This window comes from Phytophthora ramorum (assembly GCF_020800215.1).
Source record: "Phytophthora ramorum isolate Pr-102 chromosome Unknown Phyram_PR-102_s0005, whole genome shotgun sequence".
Lineage (NCBI taxonomy): Eukaryota > Oomycota > Peronosporomycetes > Peronosporales > Peronosporaceae > Phytophthora > Phytophthora ramorum.
Window position 1 is genome coordinate 853,966 of NW_027150651.1, and position 26,370 is coordinate 880,335.

Genomic DNA, 26,370 nt, shown 5'->3' on the forward strand with positions numbered 1-26,370 from the left:
AGAAACAGCATCGACAATCCACTACGGATTCCCAACGCTGTTTCCGTCCCTTTTGGACAGGTTAAATGTGATGAACCGCTTGATGGTAAATAAGCACAACTCGGACGCAGAACCAACCCCAGCACAGAAATTATTGATTCCGATGCTTGTACCCTGCTTCACGTCAGGGAAAATGTTATTTGAATTGATGAGTGACCCTGAGGAGGTGTTGAAGGTGGACAGTTCTGAGGAAGCTGTAGTTTCAAACACTGTAATCACATTCATGGGCACACTATTGGATGCTCTATGGGAGCAAACGAAGGAAGTGGTGGAGTGCTCACCAGAAGATGCAACTGCTCTCATCAATCAGCTAGACGCTCTTGAAACTAGCCACGAATTCAAGTGTCTGAACATTATGGTTCGCGCAACTATATTTTGGTGTTCATGCTCTACCAAGCAAACCTGGGTTATAATTGAATCTGTCTGCACGAAGTTGGTGTCATTTATCTCGGAGTATCTGGATCGTTGTGAAACAATGCGCCTAGAGCAGAGCCGGTTTCTCCCCATCTTCATTCAGCATAGTTTTGCTGGTAAATTACTGCCGTTTATGTTGCTGAGCGTGCTTTCGTTACCATCCGTTCGCGATGCACTTCCTGATATACTAAGCCCATTTTGGTCTCACTTGGAAGTTTTATCGAGCAAAACTCATATCGCACTTGTACTGCTAAGCAAACGAGGTATTTTGCGTCCACCAATTGTTGGTGTTGAATCACCAGCTGCCTTGAAAAAAAATGAAGTAGAAGTTGATTCCGAGGATAATGCGCTTGCAACCGTCTCGAAAGAGCTCTCATCATACCTACTTCACCAGAGTAGTGGCTCATCAGTCACGTATGGGCGAATTTTTAAGAGCTTGTGGGAGAAGATCATTCACTCTAAGGGTTTCACATACTGGAAAGTTAAAGATTTGCCCCACGACGCCGAGATTCGCAGGCTGACTATTCCTTCGGAGCTTTCAAAGCTTTTTGGGACAGACGCACTGTTGGTTAAAATTCAAAAGACCAGGGTCGAGGCAGGAATTTTTGAATATGATCCACAGAAAGTTTCGTTTGTTCCCAGTCGGACAATTCTCTCGCAACACATATACCCTATGAGTGGGCGATTTGTACCTACCCCAGAAAAAACTGAGGACAACGTGGGACCACCCCCAGCACCATACTCACTCTCAAAGCCCGTTCCATCGATGGCGCAGTGCTCCGGTAAAACCATTGACGAAAGCCACGAGTGGCTAGAGGACCTTCAACAAGTACTAATTTGGGTTGGAAGTCATTACGCTGCAACGTTGATTGTCGGTGGTGAATTAGATGACGGTGTAGCTGTTAGTGAACGGTGGTTGTACTCTCCCCTGTTTCGTGGTGGATTGGAAGAAGTTAATCTCGATGCAAACTTTGATAGTGGTGTGGCTCGAAATGAAACGCTTCTTCAGCAAGTGATGGAGAACGTTGGTAGTGGTAAAAAGCTTTTGGATAAAGTTCGAAATGCTCTAGATCCCGGTTCGGCTCCAGGTGGCACACATCCACAGCTACGAATTGCAAGGCTGAAAAGGCAAGATAGCGTTGAAGCGACACTGGAAAAGAGTGGTGGAATCGAGGCAGTGGACCGGGCAGTGCGTGCTACGTTCGCGGCTCTTTTGAAACACACCAATATCTCCTACACAACGGAACCTATTTCAAACGATGGCGCACTGGCAGATGCGGTAGTCGATGCCTGGAAGGCTGCGCTTCAGCTTCGCCGCTGGTAAGGTTTGAATATTTAATTGTTCTCGCTCTCCTTTGAAGACTAACATCAGTGATTGTGCGTTGTGATCAGGATCGTACGAGAGCAACAGAAATTGGCTGCTGCTTTCAGGTAGCTGATTTGCGTACTCCGTGCCAGAAATGTTGATTCTAAGAATTGTTGCTTGTATTGCAGTGAGACGGGTGCACCAAACGGGTTTTCTCCAGATATGGAGGCGAAGGAAAGACAGCAAGCACTATACAATGCTGTTTGCGAGCCTGTGATTCGTCGAGCACAGCTGCTTCTTCAGTTAGCACCTGCCCCAATCCAATGCGCTCCATCAGCATCATCTCCAATGAAGCTCCTCCCCGGAATCTCGATCGCAACGACCTATGGTAAGGACTATACTTTTATATTAGTCATTTTCACTTGGTGTTATTTACGAACTTTACAATTGCAGATTTCGCGAAAGTGGACCAAACAGAGCCGATCGAGGCTAACCCGGAAGAGCCTGAGCAAAAACGCTTTACCCGTCAGCTGAACAGACTGATGGAAACAAAGTCGATGGAAGTAATGGAAGAGGAAGACGAGCAGGTCCATGCGGACATTTTTGCGTTCATTCAGCAGTCAAGCAGCTGCCTGATTACTTCCAGTAAAGAGAACGAGACGTCATCACGGTACCCAGAAGACCAAATGCGAGACATCTTGCTGGCACATCAAAATCGCGCTAAAAAGCGCCTGCAAGGCCTGAAGACGTTCGTTCGACTACTCCAGTGCACGGAAACTATACCGACCTCGCGTTTCCACGTTATTCCGATGCTGTCTTCAGCATTTAAGCGGGTTCGTGTTAACAGTGGCCAAAACTCGGGGAACCTATCGGCACCTCAAAACTCAACCGTCAAAGTGCATTACCTTGTTGACCTTGAGTTTGCTGGACCTCAGCTATCCGAGGACATAGGGCAAGAATTTTTCGAACTACAGACATTCCTTCTCAAGGCATCCACAGAACATCTGCGCCAAGTCCAGCAGCTTATTGAAAGCGGAGTGGATAATGCGCCCAGTGAAATGAAATCGTCGTCGTCTACCGTTCAGGTTGCTGTGCACGATATGCTACTTGTACTGGAAATTTGCTGCTTTCCCTACAAGGGCCAAGACTGGGACCAACTTCAACGTACAAATTTGATACCCTTGATGACCGAGCTAATCGGTTGGAAGGGGTGGCAAAAATTTATCCAGTACGATGCGTCAGACAGCTCGCCGATCGATGTTGAAAGTACCGAGAAGTACGCTATTTTACCTGCTTCCACTGGATCAAAGTACCCAAATATTATCTGCTCTCGGTACATTACTCTCGGCACGGATCTTCGTAAACTTACGATTACGCATAAAAGTCTTGATGCAAATGACGAGAGCGCGCAAACCCCACCTACTACCAGTGAAAACGGGGGACTTGCCGTTTTTGACAAATTGTTCTACAGAGGGCGGTGGTATTGGGAAGTGTCGGTGCGTGCAGTTGGAGATACTCCTGTCTTTGTTGGCGTTACCCTTGGTACGGCAGATCTTAATACATACACTCCTGGTGAGGCTCATCTCTGCGGAGTGTACCTCCATCGCGAGGGAATTAGTGGGGAAATGCTCGGTATTGCCGGAATTCGATGGAATCGCACCGATGTGCTTGGCGTGCTATTGAATTGCGAGGAAAGGCAGATAGAGTTCTACATCGGTTCGAGGAGGTGCTACACTGCTTCTCTAACCATGACAGGTATAACTGGTTGCGGTTATTTCTCTTCGATCGGTGTCAAGAATGCAGACGTACACTGGAACCTTGCACCCCCAGTTCCGTCAAAACTGTGGTGCGCCAGCACCAATTTTCAGTTTTCTAACCCAGTTGTTTCCGGAGGTCTCGTCGCAATTCCTTTTGATGGGGCAACAATCAGTTGGAACGGAAAGCTCAAAGGTGACCGGCTTCAACTCATGCAAAATGGATCCACAGTGGTTGCCGGTGACTGTAGCTCATCCGAGGACCAATTCGAGACAATTGTGGCCAACCAGGGTTTCGAAAATGGGAGTCTTTTCATTGAAATTCGCGTTGTTTCGGCTGGAAGAGATGGACGGTCAGCCCTCAGTTGTGGGGTTGTTGGCAATGATTTTTCTGAGTTGGATATGCCACTGAGGCACAGCAAGCTTGACGTGAAATGGAATAGCCCAGAAGACGTGTTAGAAGGCGGAATATTTGGCATTCTGTTTGATTTCGAAAAAGCCACCGTCACACTCTTCTCTGATCACTCGGAACCTGATGTGTGCCACTTCAACCTTGCTACTCATAGCAAGCCCATGTTCCCTGCGGTATCAGCACTCTGCAATGGCACTGTCTTTGATGTTAATTTTCACCCCCGCCCCCGCCTTGAGTTACCTTCACACGCATTCTCCCCCGCCACGAAATTCCAGAATCAGCAAATCTCTTCATCAAATGAGCTGCAACTAGGAAAGAGCTTGCAACTACAAGTGCATTCCTGCGACGGTGGCGAGTTCAGTAGCTCTCATTCTTCTCGAAATTGTCTTTTGGACGATACGACGGTGTACAGCTCAGCGAAGGGAACCAATGTCAATCTGGTGCTGAAGCATGAAGTTGACACTCCTATGTGTGTGAGTTACATCAGTGTTCGAGGGCCTGGACCTGGTTACTCTAGCCCTCTGCGTTGTGCTGTAGTATTTGTGACTAGTAGTCCTCCTGATCTAACTTGCTATCAGGAGTTTGACGACATGACCGCTGAAGACTTTGCAGCCTTGCCTTTCCCCCCAAGCAGTGGACATTGCCCCCGAGATGAACGTATGCCTGTTGCGTTCTTCGTACTAGATGGTAATTGTGCTCAGATTTCAAGACAGTTGGCCTACCCTGTCACTGGTCGATATGTTCTCGTAAAGGCAGTTTGCCCGGCGTCTGGTTCAAACATCGACATCGGGTTCATTGGATTATGCGGCATTTTTGACCGCGACAATGGCCCTGCATACAACGAAAGCACGACAGGGTCCTATTGTTGCGAGGAGTGTAAGAGAATGCCGCTGTGTGGGGTATACTATGGACAGAGAGATGATGACAGTGTCAAGCTGTGCGCTGCATGTTATGACGACAACCGAGGGGATCTTGATTCAGCCTATTACGTCTACACTTCCGGTGAATCTCAAGATGATCAGATGGAAAACACTCTTCTTTGCCCACCACGAAGGTCATGGAATGACAAAATCGCAACACTCGGTGACGTATTAAATCGATCCAAATCGCCAAACGCTGCGCTCGGAGATGAAAATATAGGAGTAACCGCATCAGGACAAACTGGTACGTCGGAAAGACTGTCGGGTGTGGCCAGCTTTGATGACTGTGAATTGTTTGCATGTGGGCAAAACAACTACGGAGAACTTTGCTTAGGACACTGTAACTCAACGAGCAAGCTGGAGCATGTACCATTCTTTTCTGCAAAGGCTGTTCGTGATGTTGCTGGAGGAAATGAAGTCCTCGCTGTAGTCATGAAGGATGGTGCAGTTTACACGTGTGGACTTAACAAGAGTGGCCAATGCGGCAATGGAACATTTGAGGAGAGGGTTATCATCGCTACTCCTGTTCGTGCACTAAGCGGAATTGCTATTAATATGGTCGCTGCAGCGAATGGATGTGAGCACATGCTAGCTGTGGCTGCAGACGGTGCTGTGTATTCATGGGGATACAACGACAGGGGCCAATTAGGCCTTGGCTCTACAATTTCAAAGAGCCATACGCCCCGCATGATCGACAGTGTCCGTGAAAAGTATCATATTACGACTGCCGCCGTCAGTTATCATCATAGTGCAATTGTATCGAGCAACGGTGAATTGCTGATGTTTGGTATGAATGACTGTGGACAATTGGGCCTTGACCATACCCAGCACCAGCACACTCCGCAATTAGTGGATGGCTTATCGAGTCAAATGGTCATCAAGGTGGCGTGTGGACTATATCATACCGTCGCAATTACTAGTGGTGGTGAGGTATACTCATTCGGAAAGAATGACTACGGACAGCTTGGCCTGGGTCATGCACGAAACATGAAGGTACCGACTCTGGCTAAAACATCACTTGGAGAAAGCGATGAAAAGATCGTTGCGGTGAGCTGTGGATACTATCACACTGTGACGATCAGCGAAAAAGGCAAGCTCATAACTTGGGGGCGGAATGACTATGGACAGTTGGGAATTGGAAGCAAGGACCACAAGAATAGTGCACAGTATGTACCACTACCTTTGTCCTCCAAAATCAAGGTCGCGTCATGTGGGTGCTACCATACGCTTATTCTAATGTCAAACGGACGGGTTATGGTGTTCGGGCGTAACAACAAGGGTCAACTTGGAGCAGGATCGAGAACTCTTCCTTCTGCAGATCTCCCGTTGCCCGTACCTTCTAATTCGCTCGCGAACGATGAAGTCGTTCGTATAGCGGCCGGGTTCTACAGCTCATACATTCTCACCGGTCGTTCTGGTGAGAACCGTGAACTTGATGGAATATCCGATGACGCGAGCCAAGCAAAAGATCTTCCAGAAAATAGCTGCTTAGTGAATTCAGATGCTCTATTTGAGTCGCTAATGAAGGAGATCGACTCCAAGTACGCCGTTGATTCTACGGCTATTAAGCGTGCACCGCTCCAGATCAAACGTGGCTACCCACAACGCAAGCTTCCATTGGTGAAGTTACACGCTGCTGGTTGGGCTATGGCTCGCGCTTTAATGTATCGATCCCTTCAAGATGCTGGCGAAAGAGCTAAACGCCACCTAGCACCAGCAAGCAATCGTGTGAATCCAGTGCTATCCACGTTCATACGCTTTTTGCTGGAAAACCTGAAGTTTCTGCAAGTTGATGATGCCGGTTATGTTGCCACAAGTGGGATTACAACGGCTACAGGGCCTAGCTTGCTGGGCACTAGCGTATCTCTCAAACGAGTGTGCGTTGGGCTACTGCAGTATTTTGGTTCCAAGTTTACGTTATCTTCGCCAGACTCGGGGATTCTCACGGGAGTGGATTTCAATTCGCTCCACGCCCACTTTTACAGGAACCAGATATTAAGTGTGCTTCTCGCGTGTGGTTCGGCAAATACTGATGTAGGTTCGATAGTTGCAGCCAACTCCGAGGTGACTACCCACATCATTAGTGGAATGAACTCCTCCGACTTGGCTTCCGCAACTATATGTATTCGCCTGGCGATGCTAGTATTCCCGCAGCATTCTGTATCAGCGCTCAACAAGATTTACCGTTCCCAGCAGGCTGCCCCCATCCTCTCAGGGGATATTCTAAGTATGCTGATGGGGTTAGTGGGCCTTCCTCTCCTGCTCCGGCCTCGTCTTTGCTCCCATGAACTTGGCTTGGAGTGTTCAAATACTGCTCTTTGCCAGTCAGCACGGTGTTTGAAGGGAATTTGTATAGCGAATGATACTGAGGTTAGTCAAATTCAGCAAACTGCACTCGAGAAAGCTCACGTTGCAGAAGCGAAGGCTTCCGAGGCCGTCGCACTTCTGCGCTATCTTACGCTGTATCCAGCCTGGAAAGTCGCGATCAATGCCGCCATCAACCGAGGGCTTACGAAATCAGATAAGGTATGCGAGCTGCTGGACACCATTTGTGCATATTACACAAATATCCAGGAAGCAGACACCACGACTCTACAAACCGCAGTGCTTGATGGCCTCCAGGAAGAGAATGATTCCACGGGTCTAAGAAAACCCGAGTCGACTACTTCGTCGCCAGAAACCGACGACTCGATTAATGACACGGAGAAAGCACAGACAATTACTCGAGATAAGCATTCGCTAATGCTCTGGCAAAAGGCCAAAGATGCACTTGAGGGTTTGGCTACAGTTTTTGCGGCAGTGAGCATTGTTGGTGGACACATTGAAATGTTCAGAGAAAGCGGATCCGTCACCATTGAAGGCGCCGGGGACCAAGGTTCGAGCAGGGCGGGCGTCCTCTCCGGAATCACGAGAGATCCACGCACAGCAGATCTCTTAGCAGATGTAGTTGTGGATTCCAGTCCTGAAAACTCCATTTCTCCGTTGATTGCACCAGATACACGAACTCAGACATTCCCACTCTCCAAGCTCCAGGTAGTCGAGCGCATCCCAGCTCTTGTGGACATGTTCGATGATGTAGAAAGCATTATCACGACGCTATCGGAGATGGTTTCTTCACTTTCTTGTTTTGATGAAGAGGGTACTATGCACTACGATTTGTCACTTCCCCAGAACAGTTCGGTGCAGAAAATATTGAGGGGACGACTCAAGATGTACAAACAGCAAATGCGATGGAGGTCATCAAAGGCGTTGTCATCCTTATTGAAGCAGATTACAACTCTAAGCCCTACGTTAATGAGTTTGGACTCACAGCTCGTAACGAGCGTGGTCACGTTGCTTTCCTCTGAGAACTCGATGTCGTGGGCAGGAAAGTCAGACGTAGTAGTGCTTGAAACAGCACGCGCTCTCCAAAAACGATGGCTATGCGTAAAGCAGCGACAAATATTCTTGGATACTGAGGAGGTGATCGATGTTGCTTTGGATCATTACGAAGATGAAATGCGCGACGAAGTTATTCGAAAATTGGGGAGCGAAAATGCTTTAAGCTGGGGAATAGATGCCATACAGTCACCGCGCCGTAAGATAAGTCACCCCTCATTTGCGGGTGCTGCTCCAATTGGTTTCGGATCGAGCGCATTGCGTGGGGCTGCACAGCGGCCCAACAGATCAGGAGATGGTGATCTTCCATTTGGGGCATGGGGTGTACTACTTCCCCTGCCACCATTGAGTGAAAATGAGCACGGACATGCTGTTGGTGCTGCTGGGCATTCGGCCATCGATTATGCACCGTTTCCACTAACGGCTCCTATAATACGGGTTGGTCGCGCCGCGGATGCTTGTGATCTCATTGTAAACGATCGCAGTGTAAGTGGTCGCCACTTCCATTTGCGTCGATTACGGCGGGAAACGGAAGGAGGTGAAGAGCAATTTGAGCTTCAAGACTTCAGCAAGAACGGTACTATTGTAAATGGTGTGCGTATTCATGGATCCAGCACTCGGATCACGTCGGGGTCCCGGATATCCTTGATTTTATCTCGAGGTGGTCTTGTGACTTATGAATTCCAGGTTCGAGCCCCTGGAAGTAGTATCGGAGGTCGCCACGCACCGCCTCCTATCGTCACTGCGCCACAGAACCCAGGTGATCTGAACATTTTGATCCCCGGCCAGGAGTATCAACAGCCACAACTTGGTACACCACAGGTAGTATCGAGGAGCCCAGCGGAGTTGCAGAATCGCGGGACTCGTGGAAATACCACCTCAGCGGAGACTCGTCAGGCGATAACCCAGGGGCTTCGTTTAATAACGTCTGTTGCTGAGAGTGATGTCCCTCGTGCACTCATTTCACCAAATCCTGCTGTGGATTCACCTCGAGCTGGTGGCTACACATCCCCACGCTCTTCGTTGTTACAAGCCCCAGGTACACCTACGGTAGGACCCCCAACAGCAAATATGTACTCCACAATGGTACCAGCAGGCATCTTGTCTCCGGCATCTTACCAGCAGCGCGAAAGTTTCGCTCCGAATGAGCCCACCGCTATCCCATCGCCTCGAGCCCAGGAAGGCGGGGTGGGATCCATGCTTCGTATCGCATTAGGCCGCGACAGCGTAAACCGTGAGTCATCGTTACAGCGCCCTAGTATTCCTATTGAGTTGGCGAAGACACGCGTTCTACGCTCCAACGGTGACACAGGCTTGGCTGCACCTTCAGTACGTTTCCATTCTTCACACATTTGCCATCATGCGAGCACTTAATTTAACGATTTGTCATCGTGTTAACAGAATGCGGCATCAGGCCTACAGGACGTGCAAGTACTTACACTTCGGCTTCTTGCACGGGTTCAAGAAGCCAACCTAGTGACCACTGCGATTGAGTGCGAAGAAGCTCTTCGCATGTCGGCTGGTGTCTTGGATGAAGCATTTGCAGTGATTCAGCAAAGTCGTGGGCTTCACTTGGTAAGTATCTGTTATAGTATTTTTGCGAGAAGTGCATATGATGATAGGTCTAACGTTTACTTTTATAACTTTGCAACACCGCACAGCGTGGCTACCCTTCAAACGTGCGCCACTTAGCAATGGTTATTGGTCGATCTGAGTCAGTGTGCGCTGAAGCTCTACGCCAAACAGATAACAGCTACGGCGATGCTTTACGCTTACTACTTTCAAGCCGAAGTGCAGAACTGGAAAATTCAGTGTCATCGCCCAGATCTCTCACTACAACGGATGCCACCCTACTTGCGGAACAGCCTAGTGAGCCGCTGGTAAACTTTCAGGACATCGGAGACGAAAACCCAAGCTACGCTCTCACAGAATCCAGTGCACTGTGCCCTCCTGTGCCTCCCCGTGCTGCTAGCAGAGCGATGGGAAGTCCTGTTAAAACCAAAAAGATGGATAACGCTGGTGGTGCCGGTTTGGAATTGATGCTCAGCAAATCAGAGTTAACGCTCTGGAGCGAATGCAACAGCAGTTTTGACGATGCGGTACGACAAATGAACGCGTTTGAGATCGATCGTGAAGAAGAGATACTATGTGAGCGCCTCGCAGCTATTCATGCACGCACAATTCTTGTCCAGATTGTACGGCTCTTCGGAAATGCCTCACAGACCGGAGACGCACCTCTCAGTGATCTTGGGAATCCTTTGGTACTTCGGCGATTGATTACGCTTTTGAGCGTTCCCCATCAAGCGAGTTTGAATTTGCAGCACGAAACAGAGTATCAGTTGCATCAACAACCGAAGGCGCAAAAGAACGGCAAGATTCAGCAGATCCTATCGCGCATGGTGCGCGAAGTGATGGCACGCTCTCCAACAGAAACTTTGGTATCAAACCTGCTCTCTTCACAAAATTTGTCAACTGTGCAGCGATCAATCGACCAAGTCATGGAACACCCTGCAAAACTAGGCTGGTCTGGCATTACTCAGCTTGTTGAATCCCTTGTTGAGAATGATCAGAACAGGGTCGACGCTGGAGAGGATGTCAATGACTTGTACCAGCCCAACACACTGGATGCAATCACGTTCGAAACGATCTTGCATGTTCTTTCGCGTACGCATGCGACACCAGCCACTGCACTGGGGTGGGAAAGTTCGCCTCTTCGAAATCGGAAAACGGACGGGTGCTTCCCGAAGGGACCTGTGCTGCTTTCTTGCGGCCTTGAAGTCATGGTGGTTGACACATACGAGCGCTTGTGGAGTATTCCACCACCTGACCCACTACTAAAGTATCGCCACAAGTGGAGAAAACGCTTCGCGTCTTCACTCGGCAGTGACAATAGCTGGATGAAGTCTGCTGCAGATCATGCAGTGACAATTTGGCGTCCGACGCTACCTCCAGTGCCGGAGGCTGCATCGGACACTACCAATAAATGGTTCTGCCTTGGCGATGTGGTGAAGTGTGGTAACGGTGCTCCTGATGCACCAATGCTACTGATTTACGATAACGATGAGCAAGAGTTTTTGGCCCCACCTACAAGCTTTGAGCGTGTGGATATTACTGGAAAAGGCTTGCCTAAGAACTCCGAAAGTGATCCGGATTTTCAACGCAAGCAGCTGCGCTCTATCTGGTGGCCTGTTGCACCAGCTGGGTACGTAGCATTAGGATGCGTAGCAGGAAGCAAGGAAGACCCTTTTGAGCCTCCAGATGTCTCCAGCACACGTTGTATTCGCGAAGACCTTGTGAAACGTGTTAATTCGTTTCACTGTGTTTGGCGTGCAGCTTCACCTGCTTCCACAGGGGGTGGAGGTGTTGAGCTTCCGACGACGATTGAAGTCGAGAATGAAGCTCAAGACGAAGAAGATGCCACCGGCGAGAATGGTCCGACCCCACATAGTCGTAACACCAAGAACCAGGCGATTGATTCTTCTCGAATGCAGCTAATGCTGCCCGTTGCTGACGACGTTGTTGTTCAAACGTCTCTTTGGGCAGTGGAGTCGGAGTTTAGCACTGGTTTGCTTCTACCGGTTGTTACACTGAATGACACTAGCGCTGCTGAACCCAGCACGGCGTTCGCGGTGAGTCTCTCAGATGAAGACTTGGTTCTGTGTGCACCAATAAGTGTGGACCATGTGCTCGCCTTCCTAGAGCTGCTACTGCAATATCAGCGGGTGCTATCTAGCAAGCCGGCGAAACAAAATACTTCAATACGGTTACGCCCCGAACTGCCGGCGGCTCTGTTTACTCTCGTACAGCAAGTTCTGCGTGAAAACCAGCCGTCTAGTGGGCAGGCTGCAGTCGCACTTGTACGAGGTCTCATTACGGTGATCCAGCGTGGTGCACATTGGTATGACAAGCAAGCTCTACTTTATTGTCGCTCCAAGATTATGGCTTTGAGCCAAGACCAAGACGGCGGATTTACGTTACATGCTCTTTTGCAGGCGTTTGTAGAGTTGATGCTTGCTGTCGAGGATCAGCAACGCGGTGTGCGTATACAAGAGCTCGCCGCTTGTTTAGAACGAGATGGAGGGGGCTCGTTGAGCCTACCGTACCGATTCCATTTTTCCAAACAGCCTTTCGTGGAGATGCTGGTGAGCCATTCTTCCAAAATGGCGGTCAGTCGCCATTTATCTGGCGAAGAGCGTAAATTCTTGCTAGACTATCGCGCAGAAGACAGCGGCAACACGGCGGCGAGAGAAGCGTTGGCAGCTGAAGGACTTGGTGTTCCTCCCGGAGAGGTGTACTCTTGCCGCTTCGAACATACCCCAGCTCTCATGATGACAATGCGAGATGAGGTAAAAGCCGAAATTGTGTATTTCGAAGTCACAGTCGTGGAGTGGGGCACAAGCACTACAATGGGAGGCTCGCTCGCGCTGGGTTTCTCACCACCGTCGTTCCCACTTGAAGGAGTATTGGTGGGCGGCAGTGCTGACGGCTCTCGATCTTACTCTTTTGCTCCAGCAAACGGCCAAGCGTTGTGTGCTGGTGACACTCTTGTGGATCGCTGGCGCTGGGTTGAACCTGCAGGTGCTGTAAGCCCTGGTGATGTTTTTGGCTGTGGTTTGCGCCTAGATACTCAAGAGCTTTTCTTCTGCAAGAATGGCCAGCTGCTGGGTACTGCATTCTCGAGTATTTCACGACCACAACTGCTACACCCTACCATTTCTTTCAACGCAGACTGCAAATTGCTCGCCAACCTGGGTGCCACAGCGACAGCTTCAGTGAAGAACGCGAACTTCAGTTTCCGCTTCCACTCGCTTGACTGTGATAATCTTATGAGTGCTTTCGAGTGGTTTGAGCCTCTGAGTCAAGTTTATGGCGTGATGAAAGCGCTAATGGATCCCGCGAGGTCTGATGAAGTGAACGCTGATGGTGAGAAGACAGGGACACCAAGTGACCCTGCCATTGAGGCTCAGTTACCCGATGAATTTATGCTTTCGGCTGACAATTTCTTGTCAGACATTTCAGAGGATGTGTGTATTCGCGTAGAGAGTGCACATCCATACGATCTCGACCTACAAGAGTCACTCGTCAGTATCCCGCTTGCTACCAGTATTCGCGTGCGGTTAGACCCTCAGAGTGAGACAGCTAGCTCTCATTGCTTGCAGATCCTGCAGGGTGGAAATGCTGCTGGAAGTGAAGGAGGCACTGAAGGCAGCGGAGGAGGCGAAGCAGAAGTGCGTGCATTTACAGGGGCCTGCGGAGGGCAGGAAGTCACCATCGATGGAGACAGTTTTGTGTGGCGGTTCCCCGTGCAGTCTAATTTCCAGTGTCGTGTGGATCGTGTGCGTAAAGGCCCATATCTTAAGCTTGAAGCACGAGACACTCGGCTCTCTCTCGCACGTGATAAAGGCTGGCAAACAGGTATTGGTGTGGCGCGTTTTGATGGAGGTGTGCACATTTGGGAAGTACGCATTACGTTTGTGACAGCAAGCTCAAATATCTTCTTGGGGATTGCTCGTCGCGACGTACGCTTAGACTCCTACTTGGGCAAAGATAACCGCGGGTGGGGCTGGATTGGCAATCGTGCGCTTTGGCACAATGGCAGCAAGCAGCGTGGTACATACGGCGACAAATTTAAGACTGGAGATATTGTCCGCCTCACGCTTGATTTGCGGCGCGGTACGCTTAGCTACGCACTCAATGGAAAGGACTTGGGTGTTGCGTTTGGTCCTGGTGGAACTGGGCCTAAACTTGAGGGTACGTTTTACCCTGGATTTGCATTGTACAACCAGCGAGACTCCATCGATCTTATCGGTGGACACCGAGTCGAGGATGGGGGTCTTGAACCGGGACTACCTCGAACCGGTAGCGGACTGGCGAGTGGGGAGGATTCCTACTACAGTGAAGAAGAAGAAGACACTCTCGGTGGATTTGCTGGCGAAGGAAGCCTGGGTGATGGCTCAATTCCAAACTTCCGAATGGAATTGGGAATTGCGTTGAGCCAAATGGGGTTCCCTATGGAATGGTGCGTCTACGCGCTCCGCCACTGTGAAGACGATGCAGAGCAGGCTGCTGACTTCATTCTGGCGAACATGCACGCAATGGAGGCACTCGTTCGCGAAGAAGCAGAAGCAATGGCACGCCGCGCACGGCACCGTCAATTACTGCATGATCAATCCTTATCGCTGTCTGAGGACTTAGAAAGTGAAGCATTGGATTCAAGCACAATTCCACCTCCGCCCTCTGCTCAGGGAGATACTGACGCGGTTCGATCCGCTGAAGAGGTCGTTACTGGTGATGTGACGAGTTTATTGCAGCAACAGCAGGAACAGCAGTCGTCCGGAGACACCAAGTGGGGTGTTGCATTCACTGCCGTCCCAGAATTCTCAGTAACAGGCCGCCGGCTACTAGCGACCAAGTACGGTGATAAGCTTCGCCACCTGCACGCATCCCAGCGTGTATTTACCCCAGCCCGGGATCGCGCTCTTGTGCAGCTCGTAAACGAAATATGCGAGACTCGTGCCGAGGCGCTATTAAGCTGTGACCCACTGCGTATGGCTCCCGAGGAGTTTGTTCCAACCGAAGAGCAACTACAGGGATTCCCGGTACTGCGAGGCGTACCCTTGGAGACACTCCAACGCCGATTTTTGGTGTTACGTAACTTCAACTGCCGTTTGCAGACATCACTGGCATTTATCGACTTCTCAGCCCAGGATGAGCACTCATTGCTAGCTCGTGGGGCTCGAGAGCTTCGTGGTGTGGTCTTTCAGCACGTGAAGCTTGCGTGGTGGCTCGGAGTCCTCAAAGAGCAGCAAGCTCCAGCAGCAGCTCGTCCAGAGATTGAAGTCGATCGCAACCGTGCTCATGATGCACTGGAACTATCGGAGCGTGGTGATCCGCTGTCTAGCGAAGCTGGTGAGCGGGATAGTGTGTTCGCCCAGACTTTCGAGCAACTTCACGGACTGCAACCTGCTCTATTACGTGGGGCTGACCGTGCATTCAAGTGCCAGTTTGTCGGCGAATTTGGAGACGATTTCGGCGGTCTGTACCGCGAGTGTTTGGCACAGCTGAGCTCCGAGTTGCAAACCCGTACGCCATTGCTGCCTGTACTTCGACAGTGTCCCAACGCATTGCTGAACACGGGCGAAAACCGTGAGCTTTTCGTTCCAAACTCACACTTACGCTCAAACCCGCGACGGGTGCAGATGGCCGAGTTCCTCGGCAAACTTGCAGGAGTGGCTGTGCGAACTAAAACACCATTGGATCTGAATCTTCCGCCCGTGGTGTGGAAACTATTGGTAGGGCAGAATGTAACACGACACGATATTGAAGCTGTCCATCAGGGATGCTTTCAGGTTGTGGACACGATTGCGAACTTGGATGCACACGGCATTACGGAGACTATGTTCGATGAGATCGTGGATGCAAGTTTTACTGTGCTATCCAGTACGCGGGAGACAGTTGAGTTAGTGCCTGGGGGACAGCATTTGCACGTTACGTGGGAAGATCGTGAGGAGTACGCATCAGCAGTCGAGACATACCGTCTTACTGAGTTCGCGCCAGTATGTGGGGACATTTCGCGTGGTATAGCAACGATTCTACCAGCACCTACTCTGGGGCTATTCTCGTGGCATGAGTTGCGGACACTCGTGTGCGGCAAAGCCTCCGTAGATATTGCTCTTCTACGGCGGCGAACCATATACGGCGACGGCTGTCTAGCAACAGACCCGCATATTGCCTACTTCTGGGACATCTTGGCAGAATTCACCGCCGAGCAGAAATCATCGTTCCTTCGCTTCGTCTGGTAAGAGCCACCAGATTTAAGTTTGGTTTGGTTATTCAGTGCACTAATCTGTTGTTCTGTTTACCTATTACAGGGGTCGGTCGCGTTTGCCTACACATGCAGCAGACTTCACGCAGGACTTCAAGATTTCGGGTCTCCCGAAGGCTGCGGGTCGTGCTGATATGTACTTGCCCATCGCTCATACCTGTAAGCTATGCTTCCCAATAACGTTGTACGTGAATGCGCCATACTAACGCTGTGGCGTTGTATTGCAGGTTTCTTTTCCATCGATCTGCCGTCGTACTCGTGTCGTGAAGTCATGCACGATAAACTCGTGTACGCCATCACTCACTGCCAGTCTATCGATGCAGACAATACGACGGTAGCTCAACGAGCTGGCCAAGGCATTAACTGGACCAATGCTGCCGCCACTGCTACAGCTACGGCAACTGCTGCAGTCTCAAGCGTGATTGCTGGCATGGCCACCATGGTTGGAGAGTGAGCAGATCACCCCTCGTTGTATCGATATGAGGATGCATATTCATATTTTATTTTTCAATCAACACGTTAACTAAGGTTCCCACCATTTGCACACGCTCACCAGCGCCCGAGTTAAGCATCGTTCTCCACGCGATTCTTCTTAGCTTGTTTTGAGCGAGAGATCCGTAGCGGCACCGCTTTCCGAAAGGCACGCCCCCAATCGCCATGATTTGCCACTTCGTTCAGCGTAATGATCACAGAATCTAGGTTCATGATGTGAGTTCGAACTCGTGCTCCGGTCTGTTCAAAGTGTTCTTGAAGTGGCAATCGTGCAGTTTGAATGCCATGCGCAGCCGCTTTTGCCTTCGTCTCGCCCTGTAGAAAACCCATCAATTTCACGGATGAGCTGGCAAATTCGTAGGTTATCATCAGAATTCAGTGGCTACGCTAAGTACCTTGCGAACTGATCGATCGACGATGCCACCGATGACATACACGCAGCCTGGATCCAGCGTTTTAAGCACGTTATCCGAGTCCGGTGAAAAGTATACGAGTTCGCCGACGTCATACAGCTGCTCGAGAGGCTCTTCGTGCCTTCCGACCTGCATCAAAGCATGGTCAGGCCCACAAGTTTGCAGCACAAGGTCACAATAATCCATACCTTCCAACGTAGCACACCGTGCTGAGCGCAAACGGCAGCAAGTTTTTGCGTACAGGAGGCGAGATGCAGCGACAGAAGTCTGTCTAGCGGACAAGTTTTCAGATACCCGTACACACATCCGAGCTGCTTGAAAATGCTGTTACGCTCCTTTAACGCATTACAGCTCGTCAGCAACAACAACACTTTATCACCAGATCTCAAATGTGAAACTCACTCGAGTTGTCTGGTCTTCGGCAAACACCAAGTCAACCACCACGCGAATGCCACTCAACTGAGCCTCCTCCAGCTTTTGCTGCACAAACACAACGAAGTTCAGTGCCCAAATCAACTCAAACATACTATTTCACTGCAAAAAAACTCACGTATTGCTCCACACGTTGCATGCGGATCCGTTCTCGCTGCTCGCACTTTTGTTCCTCCGTCATCCCAGCCCGTTCAGCAACCACCGCTTCACTTCGCGCGAGCTTCTTGGCTTTGAGCAGTTTGTCCTTGCGACTGCGGCGGTTGGAGCGCAACATTTCTCGACGATCTTGCTTGGTCTTCCTGCCACATTTCTCAGTGTATCGCGAGTGCTTCCCGTACACGCCTAAAGCACAGCACGTGGCCAAAATCACCAGCCCCACCGTCAGCGTCGACGGTCTCATTTTCCAAGTTAATAGTTGCCTTTTTCGGACTAGCCATCTGATTGGGTAGGAAATATAAATATTGCGTTATCATTGGCTTAAAAGCTGCTGGTTCGGACGATCGAAACGGTCGCAGCCAATTGCTCCACTGGCCAAGATGAAGCGCAAGCGCCAGCGCTCCGAGAGCTTCCAAGGCGGTGATGATGATGCACGCGAGCGGCTGGCATCCTTCCACGCGCGCATGTTCGAGCTGCCGCAGGAAGAAGCAACTGCAGTGGCCCCAGAGACGCCCCGCGTGCTGTTCAAGTCCAAGCACAAGAAGCAAAAGAAGAATTTTGCGGACGACGGAGAGCCCGTGCCAATGGTGAAATTCGTTAAGAACAAAGTGAAGAAGGAGAAGAAGCCCAAGGAGAAGAAGAAAGTGGTGGAGAAGAAGGGGGCGGCTGGGGCGAGAGTCGTGACCGTGCCGGGTATGTCGAACGCCATCGTTAAGAAGCAGGAGAAAACTGTTGCTCTTGTTGTCCAAGACGTGAAGAAGAAGAAGGTGAAGACGAAAAAGAAGAAGCAGCAGGATTCGGTGGAGGCGGTGAAAATGACCAAGGTGCCGGTGCAGGCGCCGTGGCATGCGATGAAGAAGGATGAAGATCATGAGGAAGACAATGGAGTGGATCCGTTGGAGCAGGCTTTGAGAAAGATGAAGGAGATTGCTACGCAGCAGATAGTCAAACCGCCTCATAAGAAGCAGAAGAGTGCGGCGCGCAAGGCCGTTGCTGTTTCGAAGATGGAGAAGGCAAAGGAGAGTGTTGGAGCTTTTGAGAAGAAGAATGATGCTCTGCAACCTGCTACCGACAGCAACAATGGCAGCGACCCTCATGCACATCCATCCAAGACGAAGATTAAGAAATTGAAGAAAAAACGCAAAGAACTTCGAGAGAAGGCTACCTGTGGCAGCAACCATACGTCTGGATCCTCGGCATCAAACTCGAAGGGAGTCCAAAATGATTTACCCGCGGTTACTGCAAAGAGTGCGGGCGCCGACTTGATAAAGAAAAATACCTCACCATCGGATACGCCTGCACCTTCACCGAAGTCTCGCAAAAAACGGAAAAAGTCACCCGAAGCAACGAGTTTGAACAGCGTATCACCCAAGACGCTCGCTCCAGCGCAGCCAAGACGAGGAAAAACCTTGATTGTGTCGGATGATCCAGAACGTCAATTCGCCAGCACGACAAATGCATCTGGTCGTGCCCCTGTAGTTGCCTCCAAGAAGGCGAAAACCAGCAAAATAATTGGCACTGCTGCAGTTGAGGAGGAGCCCCTAGCTTCGACAAAACAATTGACACCGATTGCGGCTTCTCTTGCAGAGGACGCGAAGAAGAAAGATGACATGTTCTTACCTGCCCACGAAGCACCACGGCAACCTCAAGTTGCCGTCAAACAAGTGCATAAAGCTATGGTGACTCCCTACCCAGCTAAAAAAGCTGTGGCGGCTCCAGTTATTCAACTCTCGGATGAATCTTCTTCAGATAGCGATGAAGGTGGTGACTTTGACATCGACCACAACGATGGCCACAACGCATCATTGTATACTCGTCTCATTGATTCGGCCGCCCGAGAGCGGTGGGAGCTCGTGGAGGTTGGCCGACTGGTCCGATTGTTTGCTGCAGAGTGGAGTTTCAAGGAGAGTAAAACAGCCCGCTTCCTTTGCGAGACGTGCCCTGAGCTGGTAAACGTTGATTTCCTCGAAGGATTGGGCATTAACTTGTCTGCAGAACAGCTTGTGCAAATTTTTGAGGCTGGATCAGGTAACTCTGGAGTGGTTATGAACAAAATGGCGTCGGCTGTGGAGAATGGTCATTTGAGCGTCCGTGACCCGTCCTTTGTGTCGGCACTAGAGCGTCGTTTTGCACTTATGGAATCGAATGGTGAAGTGATGGAACTGATGCACCCATTGCTTGAAAGTTTGTCCACAGTTCGTGACGTTGGTTGTCTGCTGAAGCAGCTGTGTGAGCATTGGCAGCTTGAGCGTAAGATTGCCTTGGTTCAGCAGGTGCTGCTCTCAAACGTCTTCGACGACTTGGACGGCAACCAGGATGAGATCTTGGTCGACCTGCCGGATCTTATTGGTCGATTGGACTTCCCGAGTCGTTTGGACCAGGAAGATGTCGACGAGAATGGCAACCTAAAGGGGTTTCTCGCCAACGAAGACAGCGAGTTCAGTGGCGAGGAGGGATCTGAAGAAGAAATCGATGAGGATGACAGCGAGGTTGATGAGGACCCTTTCGAGGGCGAGTCGGACTCAGAGGAAGAAGTTGAAATCGCTGGGCGATCCCGTGGCCGCAACCGGTTTATCGAAGATGAGGCTGATGTTGGGGAAGAAGACGAGGAGGAGGAGGGGGAAGAAGATCGCCACGACGACGATTCTTCGTCGGACAGTGATTGAAAAGATAAGTCAACAAATACAGGTAGGCTGACACAATTTCATATAGCTGTCTCCCACACCATCGAGCCGTAACATACCACACTAATCTTTGAAAATCGACGCAAAAGTACTTCGAAGTATTGAAGTGATCAAATGCAACTTCATTAGCTTCCGTTCAACAAGGAATTTCTGGTTGCAATCCTAGCCACTACGATGAAAGCAAGGCATTCAGGACAGCTAAGATGGCAAAAAGTAAGGCGACCCACATGTAAGGAGCCATGCCACTGTTGCCATCCTTGCCGGTTTTGGACACCTTCTTCTTCGAGTGTGCAATAGCGGCTGCAATATGGAGAGTTAATAAACACACCTCGGACAAAAGTAAGCTCGACATCAGCAACGATTTTCACGTACCGGCACGTGCCGCAGCAGTGTTTTCCAGGAACTGCTCATCGTTGTCACCCTTTCCCCGGCGTCCGCCCTTCTTCGACGACTTGGCCGGTGACTTGTCCTCCACAGGTTCGTCAGCATCGATATCTTGCTCAAAGGTTTGCTGGGCAGTCAGGCCGTTGTTGCTGACCTCGGCTATCAGATCCGTAAACGCAGTAGTCAGCACCTCCGCAGCAGCAGTAGGCCAATTTGCAGTAGGGTCACAATGCATCGCCTCCGAGTGCAGAGGTGTGCTTCCATGAGCGTTCTTAAGGGGTTTCGCGCCCTGCACACATCAATACGAAAGGTGAGATCCTGGTTGGCAGCAACTGTTATTCCACTACTATGTAGAGTAGGAACCTTGGAGATCAAGTAGCTGATGAGCTCCAGTTGATCACCGCCATTCTTGATACATGCCCAGTGCCTACAACACCAGCATAAGTATTAGCACCACGGTGGCAATAGCTAGCTTCCCTCGTGCACCTACAGTGGGGTGTTGCCTTTGACGTCCACCACGTTAACAGTAGCGCGGCCAGACTCCACCAGCAGCTGGACGATCTCGAGGTTCCCCTTGGCGACCGCCACATGCAGCGCCGTCATTTTCTTGCTGTCGACCGCATCCACCTTCCCCTTTGCTTTCAGCAGCAACTTCAATGACTCCACTTCCTCATACTCTGCATAGCCATCATACGATTTAACTCCACGTAAAATCATAATTCTACGAAAACATCTTTTTACCTGCCGCCAAATGCAGCACCGTTTGACCCGAGGCATCCTGCACACTCAGGTCCGGCTTGCCCTTGAGCAAGGCCTGGAAAATCTCCTCAAACCTGGGCGGCTGCTGGGCCAACGCCAGCATCAGGGGCGTGAAGTGGCGCTTCTTCTCCTGCAGGTTGAGCATGGCACCATTGGACACGAGGTGCTGCACGATCTCCAATTGGTCCTCGGACACCGCCACGTGCAGCACTAAAATATAATAAAAACAATTACGAAATACACATTTTAGCACATACTGAAGCAAAATAAGTAGATTGGTGTCGGGACGTATCATACCGGACTCGCCCTTCTTGTTCTGGAAGGCCCAGTCGTTGCGCAACTCGATCACCTTCTCGAGGTTGCCATTAGCTGTTATACATCGTGTCGGGTTAGTTTGGGTGAAAGGGGTTGTAGCGTAGGAAGCAAGCGGACCTGCAGCTCGGAGTAACTGCGCCATTATGTCGGATGCGGATTCGAAAGGGAAATGTTGGCTAATTGTAAAATTGTCGAGCCGAAAATTATTTGTAAACATGATGTTGTAAAATCGAAAACTATAATTCATGTGCAAGAAGATCTTGCAAAATGAAAACGCCAGTCGGTACTTTAGTTCTTACTTCGTGCAATTCGGTGATCGTTGCAGGCCGTGCACTCAATCCTGCTGCTGTGGATAAATTAAACGTTGATATGATTGCGTGGATCGCACTTGCTAGAGCTGGAACTTCTGCGCCGACGCGCGGAAAACCGCCTCCTGCTCGTCCGAATTCCACAACACCGAGGCGGGGAATGAAGGGGCAGGGGCCGATGAATTAGATGGCGTGAGATGGGGGGACGGGAACTTGGGAGGCAACGGCGAAGACTTAGCCCCCACTGGGGTCGACGATGTTCCCGCCTCAGTCGGGACATGCACCACCGGCGCAAACACGTTGGTGCTGTCAGCGTCCGTCGCCACCTGTGGTTCGATGTTGAGCTTGATGCTGGACACGGCAGATGACATGCGGGTGTCGCGCTCCACCTCGTGGAACATGTCCTCAGTGCTGGCCAAGATCTGCAGCAGAGTCGGGTAGCTCGAGAAAGATGACAGGTTTACCTTGCGGCGCATGTACTTGGAGCGCGTGTTGTAGCCCGTCATTTTGTCGTGCTTCTTCAAGATCTGCATGGCCAGGTCGTCACCAGTACGGTTAAATAGGATGTCCTCTTAAAGACACGGTACAACACGTTTTGGCCTCACCTTGGAAAATCCCTGGTAGTTAATGACGGCAAAGTTCTCGAGACGGATGCACTCTCGGTAAAAGTGCACGAAGGCGAACATGAGACGCTGAGCTTCGAACGCCTCGATCTGCTCTCGTTTCTGATGAAACCCACGTCAGAATTGGTGTGTCTTAAACCGCAAAACATGTTAGCTACAAACCTTGAGGGTTTTGAGCACGGAACGCAGCTGGTGATAGCGGAAGGAGCAGCGTTTCTCCTCCGCGGCGTAGAAGAGCGAGATCTTCTTGAGCTCGACCTGCAGGTCGCGAAAGAAGGCTACTTCCAGCTCCGATTCGGCTGTTGGGCGCAAACATTTCGATGAGCAACTTATCCGGATTGTCTGGAACCCCGGAAACGAAAGCACTTACAAATGTCGCGCTGGTTGGCGGCATGGTGGGCCGCGCGGGTCACGGCCTTGATGCGCTTCTTGAGGATTTTGTAGTTGAGCCAGAAGGGCGCCCACTCCGGGTTGCTCTGGAGGATTTCCTGCAGCAGGCCTTTGCCGAACTTCATGGTCGCGGGAATTGACGATCTGGCGCGGGAATGGGAAGTGATGAGCGCCGTGTCGCCAACGATACCAGCGCGAGGGAACGGCGGAGATTCCGAAACGCCGTAATATCGTGTTCATGCCCGAAAACCCAGCCATATGCAGGTGTCAACTCGATTTTCCGCCGTGTGCTTCAATGTTGAGATTCATGTTGGCGGCAATTACAATTTGCAGGAACTGAACATCAGGTGAGTTCCTTCGGCACTGTCTCAAAACCAGGTATGTGTGCAAATTTTTACTGTCGTCTTGATGACCAATCTCACCCGCTTTTGAGACTTTGCTGTAAATTATTGACTGCAAGGGAAAAGCCCCATCAAGATTCGGAGATTCGACGAATACTCAAAACAAGTGTACGGGAAATCGGTGCGAGATTCGACCAACGCGAAAAAGCTTGCCATCGACAAAACGCTGGACGCGTGCCCGCCAGATCGAAAGCGCATGTTCAGCTATTGATCGCCCCAAGTCGTTCGGGGCAGTGGTGCGAAGTTGAGGACAGAATCAAAGTTGCACCTAGTCGCGAATAATGGCACGCTTGTTTGAGAACTTGTCGTCGAGAAGGCGTGGGCTCTCTTGTTCGTGCCCTCGCTCTCGTTCGTGTTTACAATTCCCCACACCCTGCCCCACCATGAAGGTTACTTCCCTTCCTATTACCTTAGGTAAGTACATGAAACGATAGGCGGTCGCTCGATTTACGCTTTCATTTCCGTTGGGCGAGTGTGTTGGTTTCCAGGTTGCTAGCGTGCTTAGCATTTGTGAATGCTAAGCATGTGCACCTACATTTCAAAATCACGGCCAATACTGTATCATACCACCTTCACAGTTGATTTTGAGCGGAAATCCTCCCTTTATTAGCTGCAATTGGGTGACAAGAGTTTCCCACGCACTGCACTCGCGTACGGATGAAGTTTTGTGCCGCCCAAACGCAAGCTTGTACCAGCAAGTCTCGCCGAGCAACAGCCTCTCGCCTGTAAAAGTCGTCGGGCCATTTTTGACGCGAAGATTCGCGTGGTGCGAGCCGCAGACTTCAATGGGCCTATCCGCTCAAAAGCTAGCGAACGAGATTCGCCCTGTCCGTCCACACTTCAAAGCATTTCTGCCCAGACCATTCCGGCAAGAGTGCTCAAACTGAGACTGACTTGTGGCGAGCAGTCCAAGAGCTATTGGTGTGTATGTCTGGCCCCGGAGGCAGACAGATTCACCGCGCTATCGATTGGACTCGATTGCTCAGAGGCGACAAGTGCAAGCAAACTGCGCGCCACCAGCGGCGGCGAGCGGCCTAATAGGCCCGTCCTCTTTCTCTGCGGCATGCGTACACAAAAGAATGCCGAGAGGTATCGTCACGTGCCCTGTTCTGCGGTATTGCAACGGGTGATACGGTAGGTTGCCACAGCAGGAAGTCATCAGCGTGTTTCACATTTGTTGTACGACGGACTTTTATTGCATCACATCTCTGTGATTTTTGCACGTTGGCCCTCCGCGCTTCCAAGCACCAAAACGGGAACCCTCCTATGCCATGCCGGCTATGATACTGAAAGAGCACATGCATGAAACATATTATAGTCCCGAGGGGATACCTAACTAATCGAACAGTACTTCCACCAGCCTGCAACGTAACATAGTAGTCAATCGAATTGGTCAATGGTGCTTGCTCCAACGGAGGAACGTTCATGAGTGTGACAACTATATTTTCCTGCTCGATCGCGTACGAGCAAACACCCCATTCGCTTCCACCCAAAAAATAGATGATGAAACGAAGACCTAAGTGCACTAATGGTGACAACGGTTGTGGCTTCGCATGAAGAAAATGTTCAGTGCTAGTTCCTCAACGGCAATTGGCGTGAGGCCGTAAGCGAAGAGTGGGCATGGGCATTGATAACATGGGAAGCAGGCATTCCAGGCACTTTGGTGCTCGAAACCGATCACTCGTAGCCTTGATCCCATGACCCTTTCCTTGGCATCCTCCCCACACACACCCAAACCATTCTTGAACGCGGTGCGAAGACCACAGTCCGAGTGTGAAGAAGACAAAAGGTCAAACAGTAATTCAATTCGAGGCTGCCATGGTGTATTCTCCAGGCGTGGGGTTGCGCTCCGTAATACAGATTGCCGCAATATGTGCTTTGGCTTTCAGCACCCCGACGATTCGCGCGCAGTCCAATTCGGCGTCCGGGTCCGTAGGAGAGAAAGTGTTGGAAATCTGCGCTGTTTCAGATGGTGATAAAGCGTTCGGCATTCAAGTGATCACTGATCTCACGTGCGCCGATGGTGGCCTTGGCTGCTACAGTAACGACTGCCGATACTGCAAAGTGGTGGACACATTAAAGTCGGCGCACCTTGAGAGTTGTGAGTCACTTGGCACTTCATTTCCGACTATGGCGCCTTTAACGATCTCGACTGGTTCGTGTGGTGTTTCGAGTGGTGATGCTGCAGTTGGTGTAGGCGCCATGCCAGATCCCTCCTGTCTGTATGGAGGCATCGGCTGCTTTAATGATCACTGCAGATTTTGCCAGACTGAGTCAACTTCCCAGTCGTCCCAGTTTGTGTCGTGCCCGTGGGTCGAAGGCCAAAGCAGTACCTCAGGGTCTAGTACCAACAGCGATGCAGGGGGTGTTGATCTCGTGCCGATCGTAGTCACTAGTGACGCTGAACCTTCCGAGTCTTCCATCTCGACAAGTGGTTCACCTGGCTTGCATGAAGACGTTGCCTTTGAGGCGGGCTCTGCTATTGTGTGCAACTTGACAGCGACGGATGGCGACGTAGCGGTTGGTATCAGTGTCGTGACGGACACGAGCTGCGCCAGTGGAGGCACCGGGTGCATTGACAGCGTTTGCCGTTTCTGCAGAGCCACAAACACGACGCAGTCTGCACACTTGGACGCTTGCCCTGCCACGGTTAAGGTTTGCACAACGACGGTATCTGAGAGTAACGCCGCAGTAGGCATTAACATCATGAGCGATGCGACCTGTGTGGACGGCGGCCTTGGATGTCTGGACAACGTCTGCCGTCTTTGCCGAGCAAGATCAACCCCCCAATCGGCGTACCTGCAGAACTGCTCGAACATTGTCTCGACTATAGCCGCGCCCTTGTGCAGCCAAGTTGCTTCGGAAGGGGACGCCACCGTTGGCATCAAAATCGTTACGGACACGACATGTGCACAGGGTGGGCTGGGATGCATCGACAATGTCTGCCGATTTTGCCGAGCAACCG

At 50.8% G+C, this 26,370-nt stretch overlaps 6 protein-coding genes across 6 annotated transcripts; 3 read left to right on the forward strand and 3 right to left on the reverse strand.

The window, feature by feature from the left end:
- Positions 1-1,468: 1,468 nt before the first annotated feature.
- KRP23_5967 (uncharacterized protein) lies at positions 1,469-4,609 on the forward strand (the record flags this gene model as incomplete). Its single annotated transcript, XM_067891097.1, has 6 exons — positions 1,469-1,773; positions 1,846-1,884; positions 1,948-2,147; positions 2,213-2,592; positions 3,563-3,605; positions 4,560-4,609. 6 exons carry the CDS (start codon positions 1,469-1,471, stop codon positions 4,607-4,609), a joined length of 1,017 nt encoding a protein of 338 aa, XP_067745486.1.
- A 4,685-nt stretch (positions 4,610-9,294) lies between these two features.
- Positions 9,295-16,502, forward strand: KRP23_5968 (E3 ubiquitin-protein ligase HERC2; the record flags this gene model as incomplete). The annotated part of the gene is made up of 5 exons (XM_067891098.1): positions 9,295-9,552; positions 9,625-9,798; positions 9,885-16,021; positions 16,095-16,207; positions 16,276-16,502. The coding sequence occupies 5 exons, from the start codon at positions 9,295-9,297 to the stop codon at positions 16,500-16,502; spliced, it is 6,909 nt and encodes a 2,302-aa protein (XP_067745487.1).
- Positions 16,503-16,612: 110 nt separating this feature from the next.
- On the reverse strand, positions 16,613-17,659 carry KRP23_5969 (tRNA methyltransferase 10-like protein B; the record flags this gene model as incomplete). Its single annotated transcript, XM_067891099.1, has 5 exons — positions 16,613-16,855; positions 16,936-17,082; positions 17,142-17,288; positions 17,356-17,433; positions 17,504-17,659. 5 exons carry the CDS (start codon positions 17,657-17,659, stop codon positions 16,613-16,615), a joined length of 771 nt encoding a protein of 256 aa, XP_067745488.1.
- Positions 17,660-17,921: 262 nt separating this feature from the next.
- On the forward strand, positions 17,922-20,207 carry KRP23_5970 (uncharacterized protein; the record flags this gene model as incomplete). The annotated part of the gene is made up of 1 exon (XM_067891101.1): positions 17,922-20,207. One exon carries the CDS (start codon positions 17,922-17,924, stop codon positions 20,205-20,207), a length of 2,286 nt encoding a protein of 761 aa, XP_067745489.1.
- Positions 20,208-20,394: 187 nt separating this feature from the next.
- Positions 20,395-21,825, reverse strand: KRP23_5971 (Serine/threonine-protein phosphatase 6 regulatory ankyrin repeat subunit B; the record flags this gene model as incomplete). The annotated part of the gene is made up of 7 exons (XM_067891102.1): positions 20,395-20,525; positions 20,598-20,898; positions 20,973-21,036; positions 21,100-21,286; positions 21,351-21,578; positions 21,666-21,737; positions 21,801-21,825. The coding sequence occupies 7 exons, from the start codon at positions 21,823-21,825 to the stop codon at positions 20,395-20,397; spliced, it is 1,008 nt and encodes a 335-aa protein (XP_067745490.1).
- Positions 21,826-22,074: 249 nt separating this feature from the next.
- KRP23_5972 (SPX domain-containing protein 1) lies at positions 22,075-23,129 on the reverse strand (the record flags this gene model as incomplete). The annotated part of the gene is made up of 4 exons (XM_067891103.1): positions 22,075-22,518; positions 22,597-22,716; positions 22,777-22,913; positions 22,985-23,129. The coding sequence occupies 4 exons, from the start codon at positions 23,127-23,129 to the stop codon at positions 22,075-22,077; spliced, it is 846 nt and encodes a 281-aa protein (XP_067745491.1).
- Between the last annotated feature and the right edge of the window lie 3,241 nt (positions 23,130-26,370).